Source organism: Leptinotarsa decemlineata, unplaced genomic scaffold (genome assembly GCF_025532065.1).
Source record: "Leptinotarsa decemlineata unplaced genomic scaffold, Ldec_3_MD MMD2_tig00026375_RagTag_RagTag, whole genome shotgun sequence".
NCBI lineage: Eukaryota > Metazoa > Arthropoda > Insecta > Coleoptera > Chrysomelidae > Leptinotarsa > Leptinotarsa decemlineata.
The window spans coordinates 1,528,280-1,556,002 of NW_027412711.1; the positions used below are offsets into that span (position 1 = coordinate 1,528,280).

Genomic DNA, 27,723 nt, shown 5'->3' on the forward strand with positions numbered 1-27,723 from the left:
ATCGATTTGGACTGTGAATTCCACTCCTTACAGATAAGGGTGGAGTTTCTCAACTGCCCACAAAACAGCGAGACATTCCCGCTCAGTAGTTGAGTAATTACGTTCTTGTTTTGTGAGTGATCTGCTGAGATAAGCGATTACTCTATCTCCTTCTGGGTAAGGTTGCGTTAGGACGGCCCCAATACCAAATCCTGAGGCATCAGTCTGAACCGTAAATGGCCTGGATTAATCCGAATAACTCAAAATTGGAGCAGCAACAAGACATTCTTTTATTTTTCTGAAAGAAGAAGAACATTCTTCGGTCCACTGGAACTTTGAGTTCTTACGAATAAGAGCGGTTATCGGAGCTATCATGGTGGAAAAATCCGGAATAAATCGGCGATACCAGGAGAATGTTCCTACTACCCTATGAACCTCACATTTGTTGGTATTGGTAATTTCAGCAAGATAAACAAATAGGTTGGGCTCAAGATCATGTCCAAGTACATTATCTATAAGTCGCTGAAAAGTAGCAGGTGCATTATGCAGCCCGAATGGCATCTGTTTAAATTGAAATAGTCCATGATTGGGAACAGTGAAGGCCGTAAACCCTAATATACCTGAGGTTCAAAATGAACGTAACAACCTATATAAACAAAAGGTTATGTCTTAAAAAATCCTTAAGAGAAAAAGTATTTTCACCTATACAGAACTTTCATCATAGTGAAATAACACATAATGGTAAAAAAGTATGGTGTATGAATCAGCCATCTATTTACATGCGTATGAAAATTATATGAGAAAAAGGTTAAAGAAAAAATTCAACCTCTGAAACATTCGGATATATTGGAAATGTATTTTTTCTTCATCATAAAGAAAACTATATTATTCAAATTATTGCAGAGAGAATTAGGAACAAATACAGTGGATTATAAATTATTCGTCTTCAACCATATTATTCCTATTTAGTGAGATGATCACAATAGTTCATTTGAGCTTGGTAATCATAAAAATCTTTCTGAATTACTCAATATTAATCAGTCAATATAACCTCATGATGTAAGTGTTGTGAGAAATGTAATCTTCGATTCTTCTGATGGCAAACATTTTCCGAAAGCTTCTATTAGCAAGGGTTCCTCTCCAACTGTCTTTTGGAAGTCTTCTAATGATATTTTCCCGTCTTTGTTTTTATCGATTTTTCTCATAACTATATCTACAAGATCCTTCACACTTTCGTCTGGATCTTCCTCTTGTGGATGTTTTATCAAACAATTCCTGAAACAACGTGAATGTTTTTCACTGTACATGAATGAATTACAAATATAGTGACATAATTTACAGTAAAATTTTCATTAAACGAGTTCTCTAAACATATGTTATTCTATGAATTTGCTTTCTTATTAAAGACTAGAGAAACTAAACCGAAAATGTTATAAGACCAAATACTCGTTTATTAATTGAAGTCGCTATGTTTTAAGCCTGACGCTTCGTCTGCAAATGCGGCAAACATTCTCAAACATGATGTAGACTCCAATGTTAAAAAAAGCATCCTAAGCCCAATTCAATTACGTTTCAGTCGATCAGTTCAATATAATGAAAACATTAGGAACTTGATTTGAGTCGTGAGGACGGGACGGGTGAGGACGGGATCTTCGAATAGTCCCCAGTCCCTTCATATGACGATTCAGACGACAGTTCTGTTAGACAGTTCTGCAGTAAATTAATGATTGTTTGGTGACATTTTTCGAAGGATGTATAAATGTCCAATTCTAGTTAATTTTACTAGTAGTATGAAACTCTTCCTGCGGTCAAGGTATTCACTGTTTATTTGGCTAAACCTGAAGGGATGCCAATAAAAGATTCTATCTAGTCCGATGAAAACGCTTACAGTGCCCTCCTTCGCAAAGAACATAACATACTACATGGGTATTCAAAAAACATTAGTAGATAAACAAAAAGACCACGAACCCAAAATTCCATATGTTTTCTTATGGAGCTGAACTTTTTGCAATTTTTGGTACAAAAAGGAGTGGGGGAAACGTGTGACGTCATCGACGCAGGATGGAATGAGTATCGTAGCGATTCAAACGTAGAACTTGGCTCCCTTAGTACTCCGCCCCACCTATCGGCCCCCTTAGTACTCCGCTTATCGGCCCCCTTGAGACTCCCTCAGGCCACCTTGTCACGTGATTCTTATTAAAAAAAGTTTATAGTTATGAGATTCGAACCGGGATCGTGCGCGTGGTAGACAATATCCTTAACCTTTACACCAATGTAAGTAAGATATTGAAAGTAATTGCGAATGATGGGTATTTATGGCGTTAGTTTTGTCGGGACCGAAATTGACTCATTTTATATACTTGACCGCATTTTATTGATATCCGTAGAATATTAGGGAAGTTGTAATCGTCATTATCATGTTGAAGAATTAATATTTAATATAAAGATGCGTATGTGTGTGTAAGAGCGAGAGACGTGTGTGACGTATACGAGGCAAAGAGAGATGGAGGTGCTATCGAGGTTTTACGTTCCTAGCGCAGGTTGCAAAATAAATCGTTGTTTATGGGGCAATGTAGCGTTGCCGGTTTTAAAATTAAGCGTGAACGACTCGATGGAAATTGGAAGTGCGGAAATGATATATTAATAATAATGAATCAGGTTTAAGAAAAAATATAACAACCTAACAGTTCAACCTGCGATCCCTCAATGTGTACGGGGTGTCTCAAAATACATCATTCAATAAAAAAACATGGCGTCGAAGTGTACAGGGTGCGTCGAAATATATCATTCAAAAAAAAACATTACAGTTCCACGAGGCTGTAAGTTTTCAACGTACGATCCCTCAATGAGTACAAGGTATCTCTAAAAACATCATTGAAAACGAACACGAAGTATACAGGGTGCGAAAAAATACATCTTTCAAGAAAAAAATCTGACGGTTTGAAATATGATATCAATGTGTATACAGGGCGTTTCAAAATACATCATTTAAGGAAAAAGCATGCCGGTTTAACAAAAGTCTAGCGTTCCAACATGTCGAAAGGACACTATTCCTTAGGGATTCCTTAGGGTGAGAAGCTTTCGAATCCGTCAAAAACAGGTCACTTCCGGGTGTCGGATTCCGATGATTTTGACATCAACGGATTCATTTAGATATCAAAAAACATAATCAATCATTTTACGAAGCCAAAAGGACCTCATAACCTATTTTCGCTATACTAGTCGCAACAGGTCGTCTAATATGAAACAGCATAGGAAGAATTGCAAAGAAAATCATTGGAAAAACTTCGGATCGTCACGTACAGCATGTCAAATGGGAGAAGAAGAATTGCAGAATTCATCGACAAAGAAAAAAACAAATATGGTGCAATATGTCAGAAGGGCACTTAGCCACATCTTCGTTAATGATAGTTGGATCTCAACGTGCATCACATCAAATGAGAGGGAAACGAATGCAGAATTCATCGACAGAGAAAAAAAAACAAAGACGATGCCAAAAGGGCACTAAGTTGTATCGTCACTAATGAGAGTCGCATCGTTTCATGTAGCACTTCAAATAAAAGGAAAGAGAAAGCAGAATTCATGTGTTTGTTGCGCTTCTCTATTCATACCCAAGGTGACATGTCAACGCTGAATAGGCATCTGACAATAAGCCTCAAGACGACTAAACAGAAACTTTTGATTTTCTTTGTTTCATTTCAGAATATGTCATCACTAATTTTTATATTCATATCCAAGGTGACATTGATCACTATCAATGATGAATCAGCATATGGAGATATACAATTCTCAAAGCGACGAAACATACTTTCATTTTCTTTGTTTTATTTTGAAATATGTCATCACTTATTTTACTATAAATTCGTCCTGCATGGCGAAATGGGTTAGTTGCATCCGCTGAAAGTGATACCAGTGACAAGTGCACCGATTCTATATATATATATATATATATATATATATATATATATATATATATATATATATATATATATATATATATATATACAGGGTGTCCCTGGACTTCCTCTTTTCCTCTCGGGAATGTATAGATGGGGTCAAAATATCACCAGTACTTCATATAACTTTTTTTCCTAAAATCCTTCGTTACCAAGTAACGGGCCCTCGAAGTTACAAAATGAAAAATGTTTTTCTTTGATAACTTTTCAAGTTATCAAAATCATCCAAATTTTGGTAATTGACTTAACAAATGAATTTCGTCGATGAGCTTTCATGCAGGAGTCAGATGTTTTGCTACAAAGTCAGGAACGGACTACCCCCGATGGTCCACACCCCAAAACTTTGAAATGACAGATATTTTTCAATATTTTTCAACAGAATAAGGTTACTTGGACAATTTTATGAATTAAAGTACTCGTGTGGAAAGTCGATCGGAGCAACGAGTCTTGATAAAAATGTAGTTCTACTCGACGACATCAAACCCGCTCGTCCACCATTATTTGAAATGAATAATTATCAAAGCAGAAATAATAATGATAACGTTAATTCAACAACATTTATAACAGGAATAATACAAAGTATGGTAAAATGAAGTTGTAAACAAAAAGTACAGTACCTATATGGAAGTTTAAGTCACAATTGTGATAGCAGATATTTTTTCAAAAGAAATATCAAGTTCTGTAGATTCGCGGTGTTTTCAAACTAACAAGCTACTCCACTTTGAAATATCGAATTCATTCCATATTTTGTATGTACATAATACGTGTGGAATAATCACGTTTCGTGTTGATCAATTATCTGAATCTCATGAAACTCAACATTCAAATGTTTCAAATTCTTCTTCACAGCTAAACTGTTGAGGAGTTTCACTGATAATTATAATTTTATGGGAGAAATTCTTTAACATGAATCTAAATTTAGCTAAAAAACGCACATCGGAAAAAATATTTACTATACTAATAAAAAGCAAACGAATGAACTACAAAAACGGCTGCACATGATCAGGTGAAAAATATCCAGGGAATAATTATGTTCCATTTCTTTCACAGATGTTGACAAAAAAACCTTTTAGAAAGTTTTGATAAAAAATGAGAAACTGGAATGCGATTTTGTTTTGTTGAGTGGTGCGTTGTCATATGACTATCATTGTCAATATTCTATAGGATATTTTGAATTTTTTTGATATGGCCGAACAGTTTACATTCAATGAATATGCAGATATGCATGCATTTTATGGACGAGCATTTTGTAATGCTGCAGAAGCTCGTCGTCTGTATTCCGAGCATTTTCCCAATCGAACGGTACCGTCAAGAGAAACATTCGAGCGTGTCGATCGCAGCTTGAGGGAGACAGGTATGTAATAATTGATAATTAATTTGAGCACGTTGTTTTATTTCGATATTATTGTAGGTACAGTTTTGCCAAAACGAGGTGGTGAGGGCGCTACTAGGACTGTACGTACCGTTGTATTGGAGGAAAATATTTTGGAAGCCGTCGCTGATGATCCTCCAATGAGCATCAGAAATCTATCAGAACAGTTCCATACATCCAAGTCCACTATTCATAGAATAATTAGAGAACAACTGCTCCACCCATTTCACATCCAGAAGGTACATGCCATGACACCTCAAGATTTTCTAGCACGACTGGAATATGCCAATTGGTTCATGGATAGGCAAAGAGAGGATATTACTTTTATTGATCGAGTTTTATTCACTGATGAAGCAGGTTTCAGTAGAGATGGAGTTATCAACTCTCATAATCTCCATATATGGGCCGAAAAAAATCCCCATGGGATATTGCAAACCAAACACCAACGGAAATTCAACGTGAATGTTTGGGCTGGTATCATAGGAAACCATCTTATAGAACCATTCGTTCTACAGGACCGATTGAATGGAGAACGTTATTTGGAGTTCATTCAGAACGATTTGAATGGACTTTTGGAACATGTTCCATTGCAAACCCGAAGAGATATGTGGTTTATGCATGATGGCGCTCCTCCTCATTTTAGTTTGATTGTGCGTGACCATCTGAACCATATTTTCCACAATAGATGGATTGGTAGAGGTGGGCCATATTCATGGCCATCGCGGTCTCCGGATTTAAATCCATTGGATTTCTTTCTGTGGGGGCATCTAAAAAGCCTTGTTTACGCTACACCTATTCACACAAGAGATGCATTGTTGAATAGAATAACATTACATTGTGAAGCCATACGAAACGGCCCTGGAATGCTATTTCAAGTACAGAGAGGGTGTCTTCGCAGACTAAGAAAATGTATAGAGAGAGAAGGTGGTCATATCGAGCAGTTTCTGTAGCGGATTTTTCATTTCTGTTTGCTCTTGAGGCTCTTGAGTTTCGTTAGTTAAACGTGTTTGCATTATAAAAATTCGTTATGAACATTTTACCTATCATTTCCATTTTCCTTAAAAACTAATATTTTTGAATAATGGTAGACATCTCAGGATAAATGTTGTTGATTAACGTTATCATTATTATTTCTGCTTTGATAATTATTCATTTCAAATAATGGTGGACGAGCGGGTTTGATGTCGTCGAGTGAAACTACATTTTTATCAAGACTCGTTGCTCCGATCGACTTTCCACACGAGTACTTTTATTCATAAAATTGTTCAAGTAACCTTAATTTGTTGAAAAATATTGAAAAATATCTGTCATTTCAAAGTTTTGGAGTGTGGACCATCGGGGGTAGTCCGTTCCTGACTTTGTAGCAAAACAACTGACTCCTGCATGAAAGCTCATCGAAGGAATTCATTTGTTTAGTCAATTACCAAAATTTGGATGATTTTAAATATTCACTTGAAAAGTTATCAAAGAAAAACATTTTTCATTTTGTAACTTCAAGGGCCCGTTACTTGGTAACAAAGGATTTTAGGAAAAAAAGTTATATGAAGTACTGATGATATTTTGACCCCATCTATACATTCCCGAGAGAAATAGAGGAAGCCCAGGGACACCCTGTATATATATATATATATATATATATATATATATATATATATATGGGTTTCAATATATGTACAGGATGTCCTTGCTGTATTTTTGTATCTGAATTCCTTCGTGATGTTTTTAAAATTCCCATACACTGTTGTATTTTGAGTCTTTTCATAACAAATACCTCAAGTATTAGATATATTTTTTTATGAACAAAATAATATAGCTCATACTTTCAATTATGATTATGATTATGGCATGTTTCTATTTTTACGTTTGTTTATATAAATAAATATCATTTATGTTGAAAATTCCTCTTATTCTTTCTTCATTTAAATATTTTAATTTATAGCTATTCATATTATTTTCACTGACAATTTCATAAGTTGCATTATCCAAAATACATTTTTGTGGTTTTCCTACTTCATTAAAATATTGTTGAAGACATTTTGTTACAATATGCACATTTCTTCTTTTACAAGGATATAATTTTATAAATGTTGTAAAAATGTCTACTATCACAAGAATATGTTTGACTCTATCATTTATTATTATTGAATCACTAATAAAATCCATGGCAATTCCTTCTAATTTGTTGGTGGTGATTATATTTCTTGAGATATTTGTATTCAAAAAATTTTTGCTCTTATAAATTTGGCAAATGATACAATTATTTGTTAAATCTTTGGTTATTTGGATATCTTTTCTGCAAAAATAATTTTCCCTAAACATTATCCATACTTTTCTCACTCCAGGATAACCATCATGTTCATGTAAATACTTCAATATATTATAAGGTAATTCATTACTAATTACATATAGTTCGTGATCCTTTATATCCTTTATTATATATCCTTTATATCAATATCATTGACTTTTTTACATTTATTTATGTTTTTTGCTTCCAATTTATTTTGATCTTCTATAATTTCATTCATTGAAAATATTCCCTGTTGGTCAATTAATATTTTTACCCGAATTTGTAAAGTTCTTTCTCTTTTTACTTTGCCATCTGATCTTGTTAATGCATGTAGTATTATATTATCTACCTTCAATATATTCATTCTCAAGATCATACTCTTGTAAAAGTAATGCACCTCTATATGTTTACTATTATTGTAATATTTTGAATGTATGTTTATATTAGATAAGTTATTTATTCATTTTACTAGGAATTTATTAATTTGTAATGTATACCTCATTATCATTACTCTGTACCTCATTCGTAGCGTGTGTCCGCTGTATATTGTTTAGCTGTCTGATTTCTTCTACGCTTCTACTTCTCCTATGTCTGTACATATCATCATTTCTTTCGTCATCGTAATCCCTATTGTCTCTGTAATTTTGTCTGTCTGTACTATTAGCTCTGTGTCTGTATGTATTATTATTGTTATTTCTATTATTATTGTTGTTATAGTATCTGTTATTATTATTATTGTACCTGTTTTATTCATATCTGTTATTATTATTGTTATTTTCCCAATTATAATTATTTCTATTTCTATTTCTATATGGCTGGTTGTATTGATTCCGATTATTATAATTATTATTACTTTCTCTATTAGCATATTCCTGTCTATTATTATTTTGATTAACCCTATTTTGTGAATTATTGTAATTGATTCCCTTCTTTCCTGTGTCATCAAAAATTGACATAGACTATCCATATCTTTGAAATTGTACAGCATCATAATCTCCTCTAAATTATTATCAAAATGTTGGATTATTAAGTTGACTATATATTCTTCTGTGAAATTGCAATTTGAATACTGTGATATACTATATATTTTTATGGCATATTTGTGGTAAGATGTTCCTCTATTGGAATAGAATTTCCCCCCTAACAATTCATCTTTTATTAACTTTTGTTGGGAAGGTCCCCAGTCATACCTCAAAAATTTATTTGAAAATTCATTAAAATTTGTCAATTCTTTCTCTTTATTAGTGAACCACAATAATGCTTCTTCCTGCAATTGACTTCTGATAACTTCTTCCATTTCTTTTAATGACAAATTTTTATATTTACTTTTTATGAATTTTATGAAAGGTACTGGATGTTGTCTTTTAAAGTTTCCATTAAATATTGATTTTTTTTCATTACCTATAGCTATAATTGGTCTTATTGACTCTTCTCTATTACTCAGGTTTCTCTCCGTTTGTTTTTGTTATTGTTAATATCAATTAATTTTTCATTTATATTATTTTCATGTTCTTTAAACTATCCTCTAGTTAATTTATTTTCCCTATCTATTTTTTTATTTAAGTTCTCATTCTCTTCTTTCCTTGTATTCACTTCCTGCAAAAATCCTACCTTTTCTTCAATAGTCCTTTTATATTCTGCTAACTCTTTTTTCAAATTATTTTGGTTTATTTCAAATTCTTTTTCTAACTTCTTAACATTATTTGTCTGCTCATCTATTTTTCCAAATAACTTCATTATATCTTCATTTCTTTTTCTATCTAATATTTCAATTTCTTCTTGTCTTACTCTGTTCAGTCTTTCCATATCTTCTTTTCTGCTTTCTGTTTCTTCTTTCCTCATTCTTTCCAATTTTTCCATATCTTCTTGTCTTAGTCTTTCCAATCTTTCCATATTTTCTTTCATTGTTTCTTTCCTCATTCTTTCCAGTCTTTCGAACAATTCATTCATGTCCATCGGTGTTTGTCTTACTGGTTCTTCCATGATGGTGTTTCCTATTTCCTGCTGTACCTCTTCCACATTTTCCTCAGTAGTCTGTTTTGGCTGTTGACTCTTCTTTGTTCTTCTTGTTTCCATACGTCAGTAAATTTATTAAAATTTTAATATATATATATATATATATATATATATATATATATATATATATATAGGATAGGAATCTAATTTTCTATAATATTACCTTATTGCTCGAGCTCGACAAAATAAAAATATTGGCGGTCACACAGGGTGTTCGATTTTTTCTGGGCGGATCCCAACTGTGTCTTTTTAAATGGCAACCTATATTTTTTATCGCTTTTTCGGTTTCTTCATAGAAAATAAAATAAACTTTATGTATGTCTGCACTTCGAAAATATTGACGGTTTTCGAGATATCTAGCATGACAGGTTTTTTTTTCCAATATTCGTCACTCAGAATATTTGAAATTATAAAGTGGTGCCAAGTCCAGTTGAAATTTTTTTTTGGTCGAATATTCTACATTGGTCACTCTCTCAAACGATATATCTGAAATCGACCTGTGATATACAGGGTATGAAAAACCGCTTGCCAAATATTGTAAATGAAAATTTGCAAAATCTTCCTTATATTAAATGGAACACCCTGTATATTATTGATCCATAAGAAGCGCCAACGAAACCTCTACAAATTTCATCAAGTATTCCCTATGGCTAAGTTCAATAGTTTTTCTTAAATGAGCATTTCTTTCGAAAAATGGTCATTTTTTCAAAGCGAAATCCATTTGACGGCTGATAAAAATATACGAAAGATATCTTGTTTCAATTTTGTACATTAGAAGGTGTCCAAACAAATATTTTTTAACGAAATAAATGTATGTACCTATCACTTTTTGCTAAATGGAAAATTATTTTTTCATTGGATGCAGAATTTCACTCATAAATCGTGCAATATCAAACCAAACAAGTTAAAAGAAAGAAACATTATAAATAACTATTTTTTTCATGTTATTATATTCATTCAGAGCTTGAGTTCTAGATATTCAAATTTGTCAACTGGCAAATTACAAAACTACAAAAGGGAGAGTTCAATTAAGGTTGATAATGAAACTTTTATAAAATATGTTCAACATGTCTTCCATTTTCTTGAATGCAGAGCTGAAGTCTATGTTTGAAAGACTGTTCTACCCTGCGCAAGACAGCTGGTGTAATGCTGCGAAAAGCATTCGTTATTCTAAGTCGCATATTTTCGGGAGAAGTTGGTGGCTCAACGTAAACCATATTTTTTATGTATCCCCATAAGAAAAAATCTAGTTTCGTCAAATCTGGTGATCTAGCGGGCCACCGTACAGGCCCATTCCGTCCTATCCATTTATTGGGAAATACTTCATTTAGATGATCTCTCACTTCTGCCGAATAGTGAGCAGGTGCACCATCATGTTGTAACCACATTCTATTGCGGAGGTCAAGAGGAATATCATCTAACAAACCTGGTAAATCATTTCGTAAGAAATTGAGATACATTGCACCATTCATATGTCCCTCAAAAAAGTATGGACCAATTACATATTCTCCAATGATGCCTCCCCAGACATTTATCGACCACCTATGTTGATAATCCACCTGTCTCAATAAGTGAGGATTTTCTGTCGCATAATAATGGTAATTATGTCGATTTACAAATCCATTTTTATGGAATGTCGATTCATCCGATCATAAAATATTATTGAAAAAATATTCGTTTCGACGAATTTTGTTCATGGCCCAATTGCAAAATCTCACTCTTTTCTCGAAATCAGCATACAGTAGTTCTTGATGTAACTGAACGTGGTATGGATGCAAGCGATGTTTCTTCAATACTCGTTGCACTGATCTCTCACTTATATCCACTATTTCCCCAATTTGTCGTTGACTCCTACTAGGATCTTCTTCAACAGCAAGAAGAACTTGCAATTCATTATCTTCATTAGTAGCTGGCTTGATGCGCTCATGTTTGGAATAATTAATAGATCCAGTTTCAACGAATCGTCCCAAGACCTTTCGGAAAGATCTTTCATCTGGATGCCTTCTATCTGGATACCGTTGAGAATAAATTCTACTTGCCAATAAACAATTCCTGTCTGATTCACCTAATATGAAAATCATATCAATCAAATCACTTTTTGATAACAACATTCTGATGAAATTATACCGACAGTTCAACTTCACGATTGACTAAAAATTTCAATATTCATTTGCAGCCAAATATTTTGTTCTGTCATTTGCCAGACTACTTGATTTCCAATAAATATTTCATTCGCTGAAAGGTTGTTTTAGACCGAAAGAATATGGCACAAATTCCGAGATTTTTGAAATTATTGTAACTATTCAAGAACGTCCATTTTGTGGTGTAATTCGCAACTTTTTTATCTAGCAACAGGTAATTTTAGGAATGGGCGATATTTTAAGGAAAGGGTATTTTTTTGTATATTCTTATGAGTCGTCAAATGGATTTCGCTTTGAAAAAATGACCATTTTTCGAAAGAAATGCTCATTTAAGAAAAACTATTGAACTTAGCCATTGGGAATAGTTAATGAAATTTGTAGAGGTTTCGTTGGCGCTTCTTATGGATCAATAATATACAGGGTGTTCCATTTAATATAAGGAAGATTTTGCAAATTTTCATTTACAATATTTGGCAAGCGGTTTTTCATACCCTGTATATCACAGGTCGATTTCAGATATATCGTTTGAGAGAGTGACCAATGTAGAATATTCGACCAAAAAAAAAATTTCAACTGGACTTGGCACCACTTTATAATTTCAAATATTCTGAGTGACGAATATTGGAAAAAAAAACCTGTCATGCTAGATATCTCGAAAACCGTCAATATTTTCGAAGTGCAGACATACATAAAGTTTATTTTATTTTCTATGAAGAAACCGAAAAAGCGATAAAAAATATAGGTTGCCATTTAAAAAGACACAGTTGGGATCCGCCCAGAAAAAATCGAACACCCTGTGTGACCGCCAATATTTTTATTTTGTCGAGCTCGAGCAATAAGGTAATATTATAGAAAATTAGATTCCTATCTGCTTCCTATATAGAGATATGGAACACCGCGCCACTGTTGCAGGACCCTGTATACAGTGTGACCGATCGCATCAAATGTGAAACTTTTTTATTTATCGTTTTATGTGAAATTTGATTTTGGCAGTAGATTTTGCTTAAGAAATGATGTCAAATGGCGTCTACAAAATAGGTCACGTAATTTCCTTAACCTGTCAAAATTGACATTTAAAAAAAGAAACATCGAAAAATGACATTATTCTTCAAAATATCCAAAAATATCAAAGGATAAAAACATTTTCTTTTGTAATTTTATACCCACACATCAAGTTTCAAACCCATAATAAGCATTTTATATTTTCACTATTTTTCCGCATTCCTGCTTTTTCTACTAAACAAAATTTAAGCACACCTGTACTAAATCATTTATTTTAACTAAACTCGTCACCGAATTTCTTTTTTTGTAATATAATAATATTTTAAGAGCCTCTTTAATGTTAAAAACAAATTTTGAAAAATAAAAGTTGTCAAACTTGATGCAAAGTTCATCTAGTTTCAACGGGGCTTTCCAAACTATACAGTACTTGAGTTTTTTAATGAGCAAATGGCCTCACAATATGAATTAGAACAAAACGGAACATTAGGAAACAATATCTTAGAGTGTTTATTGTTTTTTTAACAAAAAATACAGTGGAATTTAATCTTAATTAAAAGGAACTGACAATAAACATGTACCTATACCTAATAGCAAAAAACACGAAAAAAAGACTCACGACATTAAATACACTACATTTCTGTATGTCTTCCATCGCGTTCTATGCAGATAATTGTCCTTCTTGATACATCTTTTATTGAGTTGCTGATACTCACAGGGTTTATATTTAAAATAGAGTTTCTAATAACAGTTTCTAGGTGATTCACGTCACGAAAAGGTCTTTGTTTATAAACGATTTTTTTTAAGTAACCCCACAAGAAAAAATCTAGTGGGGTTAAATCTGGCGACCTAGGCGGCCATATTTGCTCCATATTTCGCCCAATAACTTTGCCCCTAAACATTTCTAATAGTTTCTCTTTGACTTGTCTTGAACTATGAATAGGAGCCCCGTCACATTGATACCACAGACTGTGTCTTATTTCAACCGGCATATTGTCCACTATATCACTGATCTCAGTATTTAGAAATTGCAAATAATCCTGAGAAGTTAAATTGTGTCTAAAAAAGAATGGTCCCATTACCTGATTATTTAAAACAGCGCACCACACATTTGTTTTAAATGAATATTGGTCCCGACATTCTATCACAAAATGAGGATTTTCCTGAGCCCACCACCTACAATTCTGGGAACTGACTACGCCATTCGATGTGAAGGTAGCTTCGTCGGTCCATAGGATTTTGTAAGGAAATTTTCTGTTTAATTCTACTTCTCCTTGGTACCAGAAAGAGAAATCTAGTCGAACATCGAAATCTCTTTACTTTAAGGTATTTATAAATTTGGGTTTGTAGGGTTTGAATTTATTTTTATGTAAAATTGCTCTTACGCTTTCTCTTTTAACGCCAGTTCTATCTACAATATTGGTAATACTTGATTTTCCCTGTTCGATAACATCCAGGCAGACAGCCAACTGAACCTCATCATTATTGCGTGATGGATTATGACGTTTTTTAAAAGTATTTTCAACTGACTGGTTCAGTTGAAAATACTTTTAAAATACAGTTTATTTTTTTTTAAATCCTACTTACAGTGGATTGCTGTACATGTCTACCAGGATGTCTTGCGTTAAAAATATCAGCCACTTGTCGATGCAATGTGTTTTCACCACAAATTAGCACAATTTCAATTTTTTCTTGTAAAGATAACATATTATTTTAATTTTCATACATTACATTGAACTAACGGGCATTAATTTATTCAGTGACAGTGACGTTTTCTAAAACACATTATGTAGTTTCATATTTTTTCACAGCCTATTCAGTTTTTTTAAATTAGTGTTGTTAGCGGAGTAGGTAAATGTAAATACTATGAGTTTTTTCTTTTATTGAATGGGCTTCAAGAATCACGAAATGATGTTTCCTAATGTTCCGTTTTGTTCTAATTCATATTGTGAGGCCATTTGCTCATTAAAAAACTCAAGTACTGTATAGTTTTGAAAGCCCCGTTGAAACTAGATGAACTTTGCATCAAGTTTGACAACTTTTATTTTTCAAAATTTGTTTTTAACATCAAAGAGGCTCTTAAAATATTATTATATTACAAAAAAAGAAATTCGGTGACGAGTTTAGTTAAAATAAATGATTTAATACAGGTGTGCTTAAATTTTGATAAGTAGAAAAAGTAGGAGTGCGGAAAAATAGTGAAAATATAAAATACTTATTATGGGTTTGGAACTTGGTGTGTGGGTATAAAATTACAAAAGAAAATGTTTTTATCCTTTGATATTTTTGGATATTTTGAAGAATAATGTCATTTTTCGATGTTTCTTTTTTTAAATGTCAATTTTGACAGGTTAAGGAAATCACGTGACCTATTTTGTAGACGTATTTTGTATTTTGTATTTTTGTAGACGAGATATATATATATATATATATATATATATATATATATATATATATATATATATATATATATATATATATATATATATATATATATATGTATATATATATATATATATATATATATATATATATATATATATATATATATATATATATATATATTAACTTAGTTATTGAGCTGTTCAATTTAGCTGTTTAATCAAGCCGTTCAATCAAGCCCCACGTTGGGCGCCAATTTATTATATGATGATGATGATGTTGTTAAATGATTTTGAATTTGATTTGTGTTTTGAAAAATCTAAAAAAGTTTTAATTTTTATTATTATTATTATTTTTGATGAAAATTTTAATCAGCTAGACTCTTATGTTGAGTTTAAATCCTATACCTCAGTGTATAGAGATTTTTCTCAACCTCTCAGGCACACAACAATTATTTACCAAACTTTGATTTTTTTTAGTAGATTTCACCTGTGAAGAAATTTGGAAAAAGACACAATTGATCTTAGAAAATATAGAACAGTTTCAATTACAAGAGTAAAAATTTGTGGAATTCAAAAAATATATAAATTTATCAATTGCCAAAAGAGAAAATTCCTTAAATCTAAGAATGTCCTAAATCTACAACGACCTATTCAAAGTGAATACACCGAACAAATTTGGTAAATGTCAGTTTATAATTGCAGATCACTGTAACTCGGCAGACGTAAATATTTGGTTCAAACTTCTATTTTTATGGTCGTGTTGAGTATTTTCATTAAAATATGCATATATCATTTAGAAATGGTATAGGTAAATACCTTACTTTTCTCCAACGCTGTTGTGTGTGGTGTGATATTTCTGCGAAGCTGAAACTCATGGATATCTTACTATACTTGGCTGGACAGGTAGGTTTTTTCACTGAATTTATTATTACAAATCAGTATTGACTACTATTCTGTTTACTTCTAAATTTATATACTATATATTTCAAATTTTAAGGAGAGAAAAATTTAGCGTGGCGTCTCTTTCTCTTCTCTTTCAAGAAGAATCCCCTTGTTGATAAATAAATTGAAAATCTATCTCGTTTCCCTAGTTACCATCTATCAATTTTCACATATACAAATTTTCAACTTCTTTATCAGGAAAATTTTCTATTCTACTGATTTAACATTGGCTCTTGAATTTGGATACATTTTCATTTTATAGTTCCGTACAAAAATAGTCAACCTCACTTTAATATAAATATAAATATTTTCCAAAAGCATCACTTGATGTCAGTTTCTAAGGAAGTGAATCACAACAATAAATTTTGAATTTTACATCATTCCTAAATAATTTATCATGCCTTCTTCGTTTTTTCATCACAGATGTTGATTTAATTTTATCTGACATTTCTTTCTAACCTATATCGGTTATCAGTTTTTCGTATTTCGATGCGTTTTGATGTAAGAATCTTTATATTTCAATTTCCCACTCTTATTTGCTTGTTTCCGATCAAAGCTGTGGGTTTCAATATATATAAACAGGGTGTCCTTGCTGTATTTTTGTATCTGAATTCCTTCGTGATGTTTTAAAAAGAGAGAGAGAGAGAGAGAAAAGGTAGTCGGTGCTGACTATTTGAGAATAAAACTGTCAGATATTGGGGTATTGCAGCAAGTAAATGAGTACACTTTTACGTTAGTCCCAGCATTTGAAAAATTTCATTTGTATCATCAGGGAAACTACAATAATATGAGTTGTAAAGTGAAATATAAAATATTACATGCTCATGACTAACATCTTATGTGGCGATGGTAACATTGATGTTGAAGAAGGAATGATGAGACATTGGTGAAGATAAATTGATATACAATTCTAAATGATTGAAACATTTTTTAAATATATTTCTTTCAGACCGTCGTTGACATCGTGTGTGCAAGATTCAAATGATCGAGACATATATGGTAGAAGGTCTTAAATGTCACTAGGAGTACCAACTGTACTCTAGTTTCGAATATGAAATTAGTTTTGTTTAAAATTATTCTGATTAGATTAAAATTGAGATCTGAATTATACAATAGAATTGTTCAAATTGATATTATTATTGTGAAAGTTCTTGTCTAGCGTCAATAACTGAAATGTATTCCTATTTATTGACATTTCTATTACTCAGCTCTTGGGGCGCTAAGTGAAGTTGCTGAGAACATTACAAAAACTAAGTATGTGGTGGATCTCGTCAAAATAAATCGAGCATTATCGAACTGCTTATTCAATCCAAATTGAAAAAATTTGTCAGGTTTAATTATTCAATTAGAAAGTGCTACATTTCGGAGTTTGGAAAAAACAAATGTTACTTATTAGAAAAATAAACACATAAAAATTGAACGAAACAACTATTACAATAACTGTTCAAAGTGACGACCCCCAACAGTAATGCAAGCTTCTGCTCTACTCATCAAAGAATTCCGCACCCGTTGAAAAATGCACGGAGTGTTTCTTATCGTTTCGCAGCAAGCTATGATGCGATCCTTCAAAATTTCCTCGTTTTCAATGGGGCTAGCACAAACTAGTGATTTTAGGAGTCCGCAAAAGAAAAAATCGACGGAATTGAAGTCTGGTGATCTCGGGGGCCAATACTCAGTGCCTCCCCTTCCTATCCATCTTTGGGGATATGCTACGTCTGAAAAATTTCTTACTATCACATTAAAATGAGCAGGAGCTCCATCGTACATAAACCAAGAGTGATTTCGGAGACCAATGGAAACATCTTCAATAAGTTGGGGAAACTCATGTTCCAAAAAATGTAGGTAAGCATCTGCATTCAAACGTATGGGGAGAAAATAGGGCCCAATTAAATAATTCCTAATTATGCCTACCCATACATTAAAAGAGAATCTGTCTTGGAATTTTTTTAACAACAAACCATAAAAATAAAGGCATGACTGTCTATCTCCAACTATCCTGTACAATATAATAAAAAAATAATTTTCTATTTACTTGATGAAATCAATTTTTATGTATCAGAGTTGATGCCTAGGCACGAAATTACTTTTCATAATATGATGATATCAACACAAGAAGTAGGAGTTGGTGTTTTTCCTTAATTTCTGGAGGTTGTATGCCTTGAGGAACGCCTACATAGGCAATGAATAATATTACTATGTACTTGCTTCATACATTTTCTCATGTTAAGGTAAGGTGTAAACTCAACTTGGTAACTTAGAAGTTGAAGTATTGAGAACAAATTGGAAGCATTTACGCATCATATTGATTTGCTCAACTTAACTTATCAATCTAGGAAGTTTGCTAACTTTTATTAGCGTTTTTAAGCAGTTACGGACTGCGCACGATCTTATCAATGTCAAATGTCAAGCTTACAAAATATCAGATGTAAAAAATTAAAAAAAGGAGGTGAAATATTTGTTTTGATTCAGATTACAAGATACCGTGCATTTCTTTAATGTCCCCCCTCTTTTATTTTTTGAACGGGTTGACTCAAAAAATTGAAATTTAGGATAATGAAATTAATGCATGAATACTTTATTTTGAAGTGAAATTTACAGATGTAACTTTCGAAATGGCTACTGGGCACTATCTGGGAAAAAAATTAGATGGAAAGGGAGGTCTTTTGACACATTATTTTGAAGCTCCTAATGAATACTTTACAACCCCAGAATATGAAGTCAATATCTTCATCTCGTACAAAATGGTGGAACATTTGATAATTTCCTTAAGACAAACATATCAATATCGATATTTCTAGAAATATTCCTTTTTATCTGCCATATGGCAATTCCAACAAACCTATAAGGTTTGTTAAGTTATTTTTTGTTTATAAAAACGTCAAAAAATGTCAGTACGACAATGAACATCATTGTTCAGTTAGAATATTCTCATTTAGTTTTCGGTTTGACTAGTAGAAAGGTACCACGTCAACAATCTCTAAAATGGTTAATTCTCATCCATTGGAAGGAAAAATTGAAGCGATTTTCATTCACGGTGCGACGCGTAACTTTCACTTAATGAATGTTTTCCGAATCGTCTTATCTGTTGAAAATATTTGACGGAAAGTCGTTTCTTTCCCCCTCCCCCCACCACTATGACGTATTAATTGCTTTTTTTTGTTTAGTAAAATCAAGGCAATGTGACCTTCAAGTGTGTGGTGCATGGATCATTCAGAATTATTTTTTGTATGAGATTTTGTATGTCGTCTGACATAATGACGAAATTACATTTGGTTGGTGTGTGAGAGAATGCACGGTACAGGGTTTACCATGTGCGTGTCTGTGTACAATCATACGTCTGCATACTTCAAAGATCCTCCAAGTAATGAATGTTCCGTCGGTGTGAGCTCACCAAGTTAGTAGTGGTGTGACGTCACAACAGCAACCGTCCAACGGTAGGAGAGCGAGATGTTCACTCCACGAAGTCTGGCTGAGTAATGCGTATTCATCGGTGTGTTCTCACCTCTCTCGATGCGGAGATCGCTGTGACGTAACACATTGCTGTCGATGGTGACGCGCAGGCGGCGAGGACTGTGTTAACGTCTGTCCTCTACGAGAGCGCAACGAGCACTGTTTGTTCGTATCGACATCTGTTAACGCGTCCAGCTGAGAGGTTGGGTTGACACATGTATCTGAGAGGTGGGGTTGACGTAACACATCACTGTTCCCTCGCTGTCGATGGTGGTGCGCAGGCGGCGAGGCCTGTGTTAGCATCTGTCCTGTATGAGGGCGCAACGAGCATTGTCTGTTCGTATCGACTTCTGTTAACACGTTCAGCTGAGAGGTTGGGTTGGCGCATGTAGCTGAGAGGTGGGGTTGGCTATGACGTCTTGACGGACCCGATCAGACTCTATCTTATAAGCGGACGAGTGTCACATATGTCAGTTTACATCAAGTGAGCTAGTGAGAACGTATCATAGAAAATGTATTCCTGTGACTGTGGTAAATATTTCACTCGTAGTGATAATTTTTGTCGGCATCAGCTCCAGAGTTGCCAAGGAGGGCCTTCAGTGAAACGGATGAGAGTGGACAATGCAACACCTATGTTTACATGCAATTGTTGTAATGTGACAATTCCTATGACCCAAGTGAATTTTCACCGAAGAACCATAAGTCATAAAAATAATGCATGTGTTCAATTGTCTGAAGGTGTTCAAATTATAACTAATGCATTCAATTGCCGCATTGCTACATACAGGGTAGAGTATCCACTGACTACATGTCATTTTTTAATGAGATTGGGCAGAAGGCCATTGGTGTCCCTCAAGATTTGAGGGACACCAAGTCATTTAATTCCCAAAATGAAATAGTGGACCAATCTTCTGATTTGAATGTAATTGTGGCTCAAACGACTGAATTCCAAGAACGTGACTCAGGTATTTATTTTTTCTAAATTTCAACGAGATTGAATAGTAATATTCAATATTTTGATTTATGTTGGACTTGTGAAAAAATAATGTTTCTCGAGGTCAACATTAATAAATACAGTCCACTGGGAGGACGTTCATATGTGAACGAAAGCATTGAAAGGAGGAAATATGTTGTGAATGTTCGTAAGGAGGATCAGCACTGTTTTGCCTGGGCTATAACATCAGCATTATATCCTGCAAATGGTAGAGTGTCAGAACTTACGTCATATCCACATTTTTCCAAAGTTTTAGATGTCACAGGTAGGGATTTTCCGGTTAAAGTTGATAATAAGAGTATTGAAAGATTCGAAGGTAGAAATGATATTTCAATTATTGTTTACGGTTCGTAGAGTTATTTTAACAAGAGTAAAATGAAGTATGATGTGATTGGTTCATTGCGATACTCACAGAAAAGACTCCGCAGACATGTCAGTTTGATACTTATAACTGATGACTTTGGTAATAAGCACTATTGTTGGACCAAGGATCTTTCATGATTAGTTTCTAGTCAACTATCAGCTCATGAACACAAAAAATAATTTCGTGATGTATATTTCCAACGAGAGGTTGTTTTCACGTCATAAGATGAATGATGGTAATTTCGTTAGTACTACAACACCTACCACCAATTTTAAGATCAATAAATATGATAGGATGGTTGCGGAAAATAAATTAATGTTTGAAAACTATGAGAGACAAATGAGGGTACCATTTGTAGTACATGCTGATTTTGAATCAGTACTGGAACCGATTCACGTAAATGAGCCAAATTCTGAAAATCAGTTTTAATACAAACTCGGTTGTGAACATATATCAGAAAGTGATTATGATATGGCTAGGAATGTGTGGAATTTATTCGACTGTCAAAATTTGGGCGAATACTCTGATTTGTATTTGAAGTTAGATGTATTGCTATTATGCGATATTTTTAAAAACTTCCGCACCACAAGTTTGGAGATATATAACTCAGAGCCGGCACATTAACATTGCACTTGGATTATCTTGGAAAGTTATGTTGAAGTACACGAATATTGAATTGGAATTACTAACTGACATTTATATGATTCACTTTGTTTATAAAGGTATACGAGGTGGAATTAGTCAGTGTAGCGAGAGGAAGCATATAGCAAACAATGAATGTTTACCAAATTATAATCCCAATGAACCTTCCACATTCATCACATATTCAGGTGCAACAAATATATACGGTCATAGTATGTCACAACCTTTTCCAACAAGTGAATTTACATGGCTGACACCTAATGAAATTCTTAATATTGATGTGATGAATGTGGGGGTGATAGTCCGTATGGGTACGTGTTTGAAGTGGACATTCATTATCCACAAGAGTTGCATGATAAACATTCTGATCCTCCATTTTTAGTTGAAAGATTAATACCACCTCGTACACAATTGAAAATTCCCAAATTGATTTCAAATTTGAATGATAAAAGAAGATACTGAAATGCGTAATAGGTCTAACAACAAATCTATGCAAGATTTCTATAAACTAATGAATAATGCGGTATATAGAAAGACAATGGAAAATGAAGATAACCGAATTGATGTTATACTCGTTACACATTGAAAAAATGTAAAGAAAAATATAGGGGCCAGCACTCTCATATCCAGACCAAATTTCAAAAATTGTTCAATTTTCACAAATAATTTGGTTGCCATTCAATTGGGTGGAGTTAAAGTCCATTACGATAAACCATTATATTTGGGATTTTCTATATTAGAATTATCTAAAACAGTCATGTATGACGTTTTCTATGGATGCATCAAACACTTTGGTGGAAATGTCTCTCTACTTTACACAAATAACGACTCGCTCATTCTTAATGTAAATACAGAAAAATTTTATGAATTCATGAAAACTAACATAAGTGGGTGTGATACCTCCAATTACAGTATAGTTAACCAATTCAATATTCCAGTAACAAGTTCGGTCTTGGGTAACTTCAAAGACGAATTTCCGAATGATCCAATCATGAACTTTTATGGTACAGGTGCAAAAGCATATTATGTGGAATCTGTTGATAGTGAATTCAAGAAAGCTAAAGGGGTGAAACGATCGATTATAAAGAATGAATTGACATGCGAAGATTACCAAAAAATCGTCGAACATGTGGGTATGATATTCAGAAAGATGAATTAATTTAGAAGCGTGTTGCATGATCTGTATACTGAATTGAAGAATAAAGTTGCATTATCATACCACGACGATAAACGATTTATCATTCCGAATACTATCCGCACTATTCCTTGGGGTCATAATGATATTGAATTTTATCAAAACGACCCGAATGATAAGATTCGTTGGATAAATAATATTATTCAATAATCACATCTTCAGGAGAGTCCACTGGATCGACTAATTAATTTACTTTCTGCCGAGTTCAATGACTGAAATACCATTTAATGTCGTTAAAACCGAAAAAATCAATATTGATGTTCATGTAGGTATTCATAATGAATAATAATGTTTAGCAAACTGTAATGTGATATTAATGTATTGTGTATGTATATGTATTATTTTTACCAAATTATTTTGATGAATATAAAAATGATAAAAAATGTATTTGTTTTATTTCTTTTTTCCTAACCAATTACTGCAAAGTATATATCATAATGTAAATGAAAGAAATATCAGTTTGATAAGAATCATCGTGCACCATGTCTGAAACAATAGATAAGTTTGGCAGAAAAAGAAAATGTGGTGGTAATGTCATTCGAAGTCCTCCCGGTAATGGAATTAAATTAACAAAAGATGGCCATTATGACATGCAAAGAAAAATATTGAAAAATAGAAGCGAACAAATTGACAAGAGTGATTGCGTAACTGTATCATATCTTGAGGGGGAAATTAATGGAACAGAGGATGGCATACTTCTAGCACTACAAGCTGCAATACAATTCACAATAGGTAATCTTGCTCGCGATGCACGTCAAGCATTCGACGAAAGAATTGCAGAGGCTCGGATAACTTTGGCTCGTAGATACGATAATCTTAAAAGTGATGTAGAAATAAAAATGTCTGACATAACAGCATCTACAATGAAAAAATATGACGCTTCGGAACAGAGAGTTGTAGTTTCGGAGAAAAAACATAAACTTAGTCCATCAGATGGACCATTACTGTGGTATCCAGAAATGGACATGAACCCAAATGTTAGAATAATTGAACCAGAACCAAAACCAACAGATGACGTACTAATAGAACCGCTATGGTGAATTACTGTACTTGAATCTCCGCCTCTGCACACACTCAGTCCTAAACACCACCTTCGAACCCACCACTCGTGCACGCACACCTCCACCCCATTCCCACCACTTGCGCATGCACGCCCCCACCTCACTCGGGCATGCGCACCCCCACCACATTCCCACCACTCGCGCATGCACGCCTATACCTCAAGGAGAGCAGACCTCAATATTCAGTACGACGAGTCAACTCAACGAGAGCAGTCAAGCTGAAAAATCACAATCCAGCAAGCCAGCAGGCAGAATATTGAGTAAGTTATCAATATATTTTTTTATATTAACTAACTTTGAATTATTCTACATTTTCAGAATGGAAGGATATACATAGGAGCTCAACAACGCTGTGGAGTCGATCCTGCCGGTGGACAACCCCAATGAACGGGTCATTGAGGAGAAGCCAACAGCTTTGGGTGGTGTACGACCCCGTCGAGAGAGAAGCCCTGACTTATTCGAAGACAACTCACGGGTTGTCAAGAGAGTCAATCGACAACCTGTAGCAAGGGTTGGTCCTATTGAAAAGTACAGAAGTACTTGCAATAAGACTAATCCTTATGCAGGTAGTCGGATCACCGCTCGGAAGAGCACCTCTACCATCAACGCCGGCGGCTCAACAAGTGTTAGTGTCACAGCCTATCAGAGAAGTTAGTGACAAAGTGCAAACTTTCCCACAGAGGTGTAAAAAAGTAAATCTATCTTACCAATCTGGTGAGGCTGCGTTGGCTAGCATTTCCCGCCAACTGAAATTGCTAGCCGACGGAGGGAACTATTAAAAGAAATAGCCGAACTAGATCGAAAGAATGCATCTCTGGAGGAAAGGCGAAAAACAGAGACCTCTTCGATGGAGATGTATAAAAAGTTAGAGACATTTATAGACAATTTGTCAGGTTAGGTTCAATAGAATAGTTTTGGGTTAATTAGGAATAATAAATTATGTTAGCTTTAACTTTATATTTGTAATTTTAAAAGAAAACAAAAAAAGAAGCGAAATGTTTTGGTTTGGTACACATTGAACAATGCGATGGTTGGGGCATTATTCTTCACTTCTGCATATTTTCATTATTTCATAAAGGAAGAAATTTTATTGACTTCAAATTACAATTTCTGTTACATTAGAAAATATCTGCAATAACAAAATTTGCTTAGGTACGTCATACTGAAAATATGAAAAATATACATGGAGTACATAAAAAAAATCTCACAATAGTTATGACTCACAATATAAATACACACATATAGGTACATATATTATGTCCACTGACGATTGAATACCTCATCAATCTTATAGAAGCCTTGGTTGACAAGTGAATTTTTTACTTTGAACTTCAATTCTTTGATATGAAGGTCTTCCTACTCACTAGGCAAAGTGTTATATATTTTTATGGGAAGGAACTCCGTTTGTTTGGCTGTGTTTTGATAATGCATCTTTGGTAGCCTGATGATATCTTTGTGTTTTGTATCATAATTGTCAATGCTGGAGCCACTATTATATTTATTTTTATTTTTATGTACAAACAATACTGCTTCTAGTATATACATGGAAGGTAATGTAAGTATGATCCATTATCTCTATTATCTCTCATTATCTTTTTTTAGATAATAAATACTTCACTTGCATGTGAGGAAGCACCCCATAGTAGTATTCCATAGTTTATGTGGCAATGAGCCATGCCAAAATATGCAGTTCTCAGCACATCGTTCGAAACTGAACTCCTCAGAACTCTCAACGCGTAGCGACACCTCGAGAGCTTTTTTCATAATGATGTCGTATGTCCATTCCGGTGAAATCCTAGTATACACACCTCTTTGTCACCGTCAGACATTTGGGATCTATTTGCGATGGTTATTTCCTGAGTCTTATTTGCGTTCAAGCATAGAACATTAGCGCTAAAGTATGTTTCGCATTCTGCCAGTGTTTCACATGACAACTGATCTAGTTTCCCCACTTGTTGGTTATTTATGACAAAAGTTGTATCATCGACATATAAAAAAACATCTACTGTATCAATATATGTAGGAAGATCCTTTAGGTATACAATAAATAAAAGGAGACCAAGTACGGATCCCTGAGGTACTCCATGCTTAACAATTTCAGTATCAGATTTTACATTGTTATATAATATATATTGCAGCCTGTCTGTCAAAAAAGAATGTATTAGGTCATAAGATATGCCTCTGATACCATATTTTTCAAATGCTGTCAAATGCTTTAGATAGATCGCAAAGAAGTAAGCAAGTGCTGATACCCAAATTTTTATTATGGGCAATGGTGTGAACAATTTCCGTCATTGTTTGTGATGTAGACCTCATTGATCTGAAACCATATTGAGCATCATTCAAGTATCTACCCCCTTCTAGGAAATCAAGAAGTCTGTTTTTGATTAGAATTTCAATGATCTTTGATATAATGGGAGTTATGGTAATAAATCTATAGTAATTGCAATCATTAGGATCTCCCTTTTTTAGGATTGGTGTTGCTCGACATAATTTTAGGATCGCTGGAAATATTCCACATGAGAAGCAAATATTTGCTAGGTGTGATATAGGCTTACTAAGAGCGTCACATACCATTTTCACTATACCGGAGCTGATGTTATAGGCATCTGAACTATTTGAATTTTTCAATGAGGCAATTATAGTTTGCAATTCAGTTTCATTAGTTGGCTTCAAAAAAAATGAATCTTTCAGTGAAGTCTTCATCAGATCTGCACAATCAGTACCTGGGACAGTAATTTTTGTAATCAGCTCATCAATTACAGAAGTTGAATAGCTATTAAAAATATCAGCAGAAATATCTGAATTTTTATGGACTTGTGACTTTCCATTAAATTGATTTTTTATTGACCACTTTATTTTACCAACATTGTCACTATTTAAAATTTTGTCATTATAGCATGTAGATTTAGTTTCTTTTATTTTTCTCCTGTAACTGTTTCTCATGTTTATATCTTTTCTTTTATGTATTTCACCGCCTGTCATTAACCAAATGTCCTTCTGATTATTTACACTATCCCTCAATTTGTTTCAAATCATCATCATCAATTTTTCTCAGGGAAAGCTACTTCACTTGCATATCTGATTTCTTCACATATAAAAAATTTGAAAGTTACTCGTTGTGTAATATGATCAATGCTATGGAAACAGAATAGAAATTCTATGTTCTTCGGAGCAAATGAGAAAGTTAGTCGTTGTGTAACATGGTCAATGCTATGGAAACAAGAGAAATCCTATGTTCCTCGGAACAAATAAGAATGTCAGTCGTTGCATAATATTGTTAATTATATGAAAACAGAAAAAAAAAATCAATCCGTGGATAAAACGGCCGCCACCGACCCGCGAATTAAATTGATTCGCGGCCGCGGATAAAACCGCGATTTATTTCGCGATTTAATTAGAAAGGAGGCCGCAAATCAATTCAATTCGCGGGTCGAGAAAAAAAAATTGAATTTCGAAATTCTATAATAATGTACTTAATATGTTTACCCTCTCCAACACCCCCTCCAACAAACCCACCACTACCCCTTTTTTTACAAATCATATAATATAAGGTGATTGACAATGTTTCATGATGAATTTCACTAGTTCGGACTTCCATGGTCCATATAGTAATATAAAATGATTTGAAATCCCTGAAATAACTGAAAAAGAAGAATTAAAATTGAATAGCTGAAAATAATTATACTAAGCAAAAAAACTTGAAAATGAAATAATAGTGAAATAAAATACAAGTGAAAATAGAACAATTGAACAAAAAATGAATAAAAATGAAAATTTTAAAAAGAAAATAAAAATGAAAAGTTTAGAGATTCCAAGTCACGTTAGTTCACGACGTTTCGATTATAAGTATCTACAATCGTCTTCGGGTGATGACTGGACTGATTCCTCCGAGAGATGACTATTTATAGGTCGTTCGAGTACTTTCACTCATCCCCGCT

The 27,723-nt window shown here is 33.6% G+C and overlaps 1 protein-coding gene across 1 annotated transcript in view; it reads right to left on the reverse strand.

Annotated features, from left to right (window-relative positions):
- Positions 1 to 811: 811 nt before the first annotated feature.
- LOC141486911 (calaxin) overlaps positions 812 to 27,723 on the reverse strand; it is a 145,972-nt gene continuing 119,060 nt past the window's right edge. Inside the window, exon 5 of the mRNA XM_074185529.1 lies at positions 812 to 1,254. Coding sequence (XP_074041630.1) covers positions 1,032 to 1,254 — 223 coding nt within the window. The 3' untranslated portion in view covers positions 812 to 1,031. The remainder of the gene's footprint in view (positions 1,255 to 27,723) is intronic.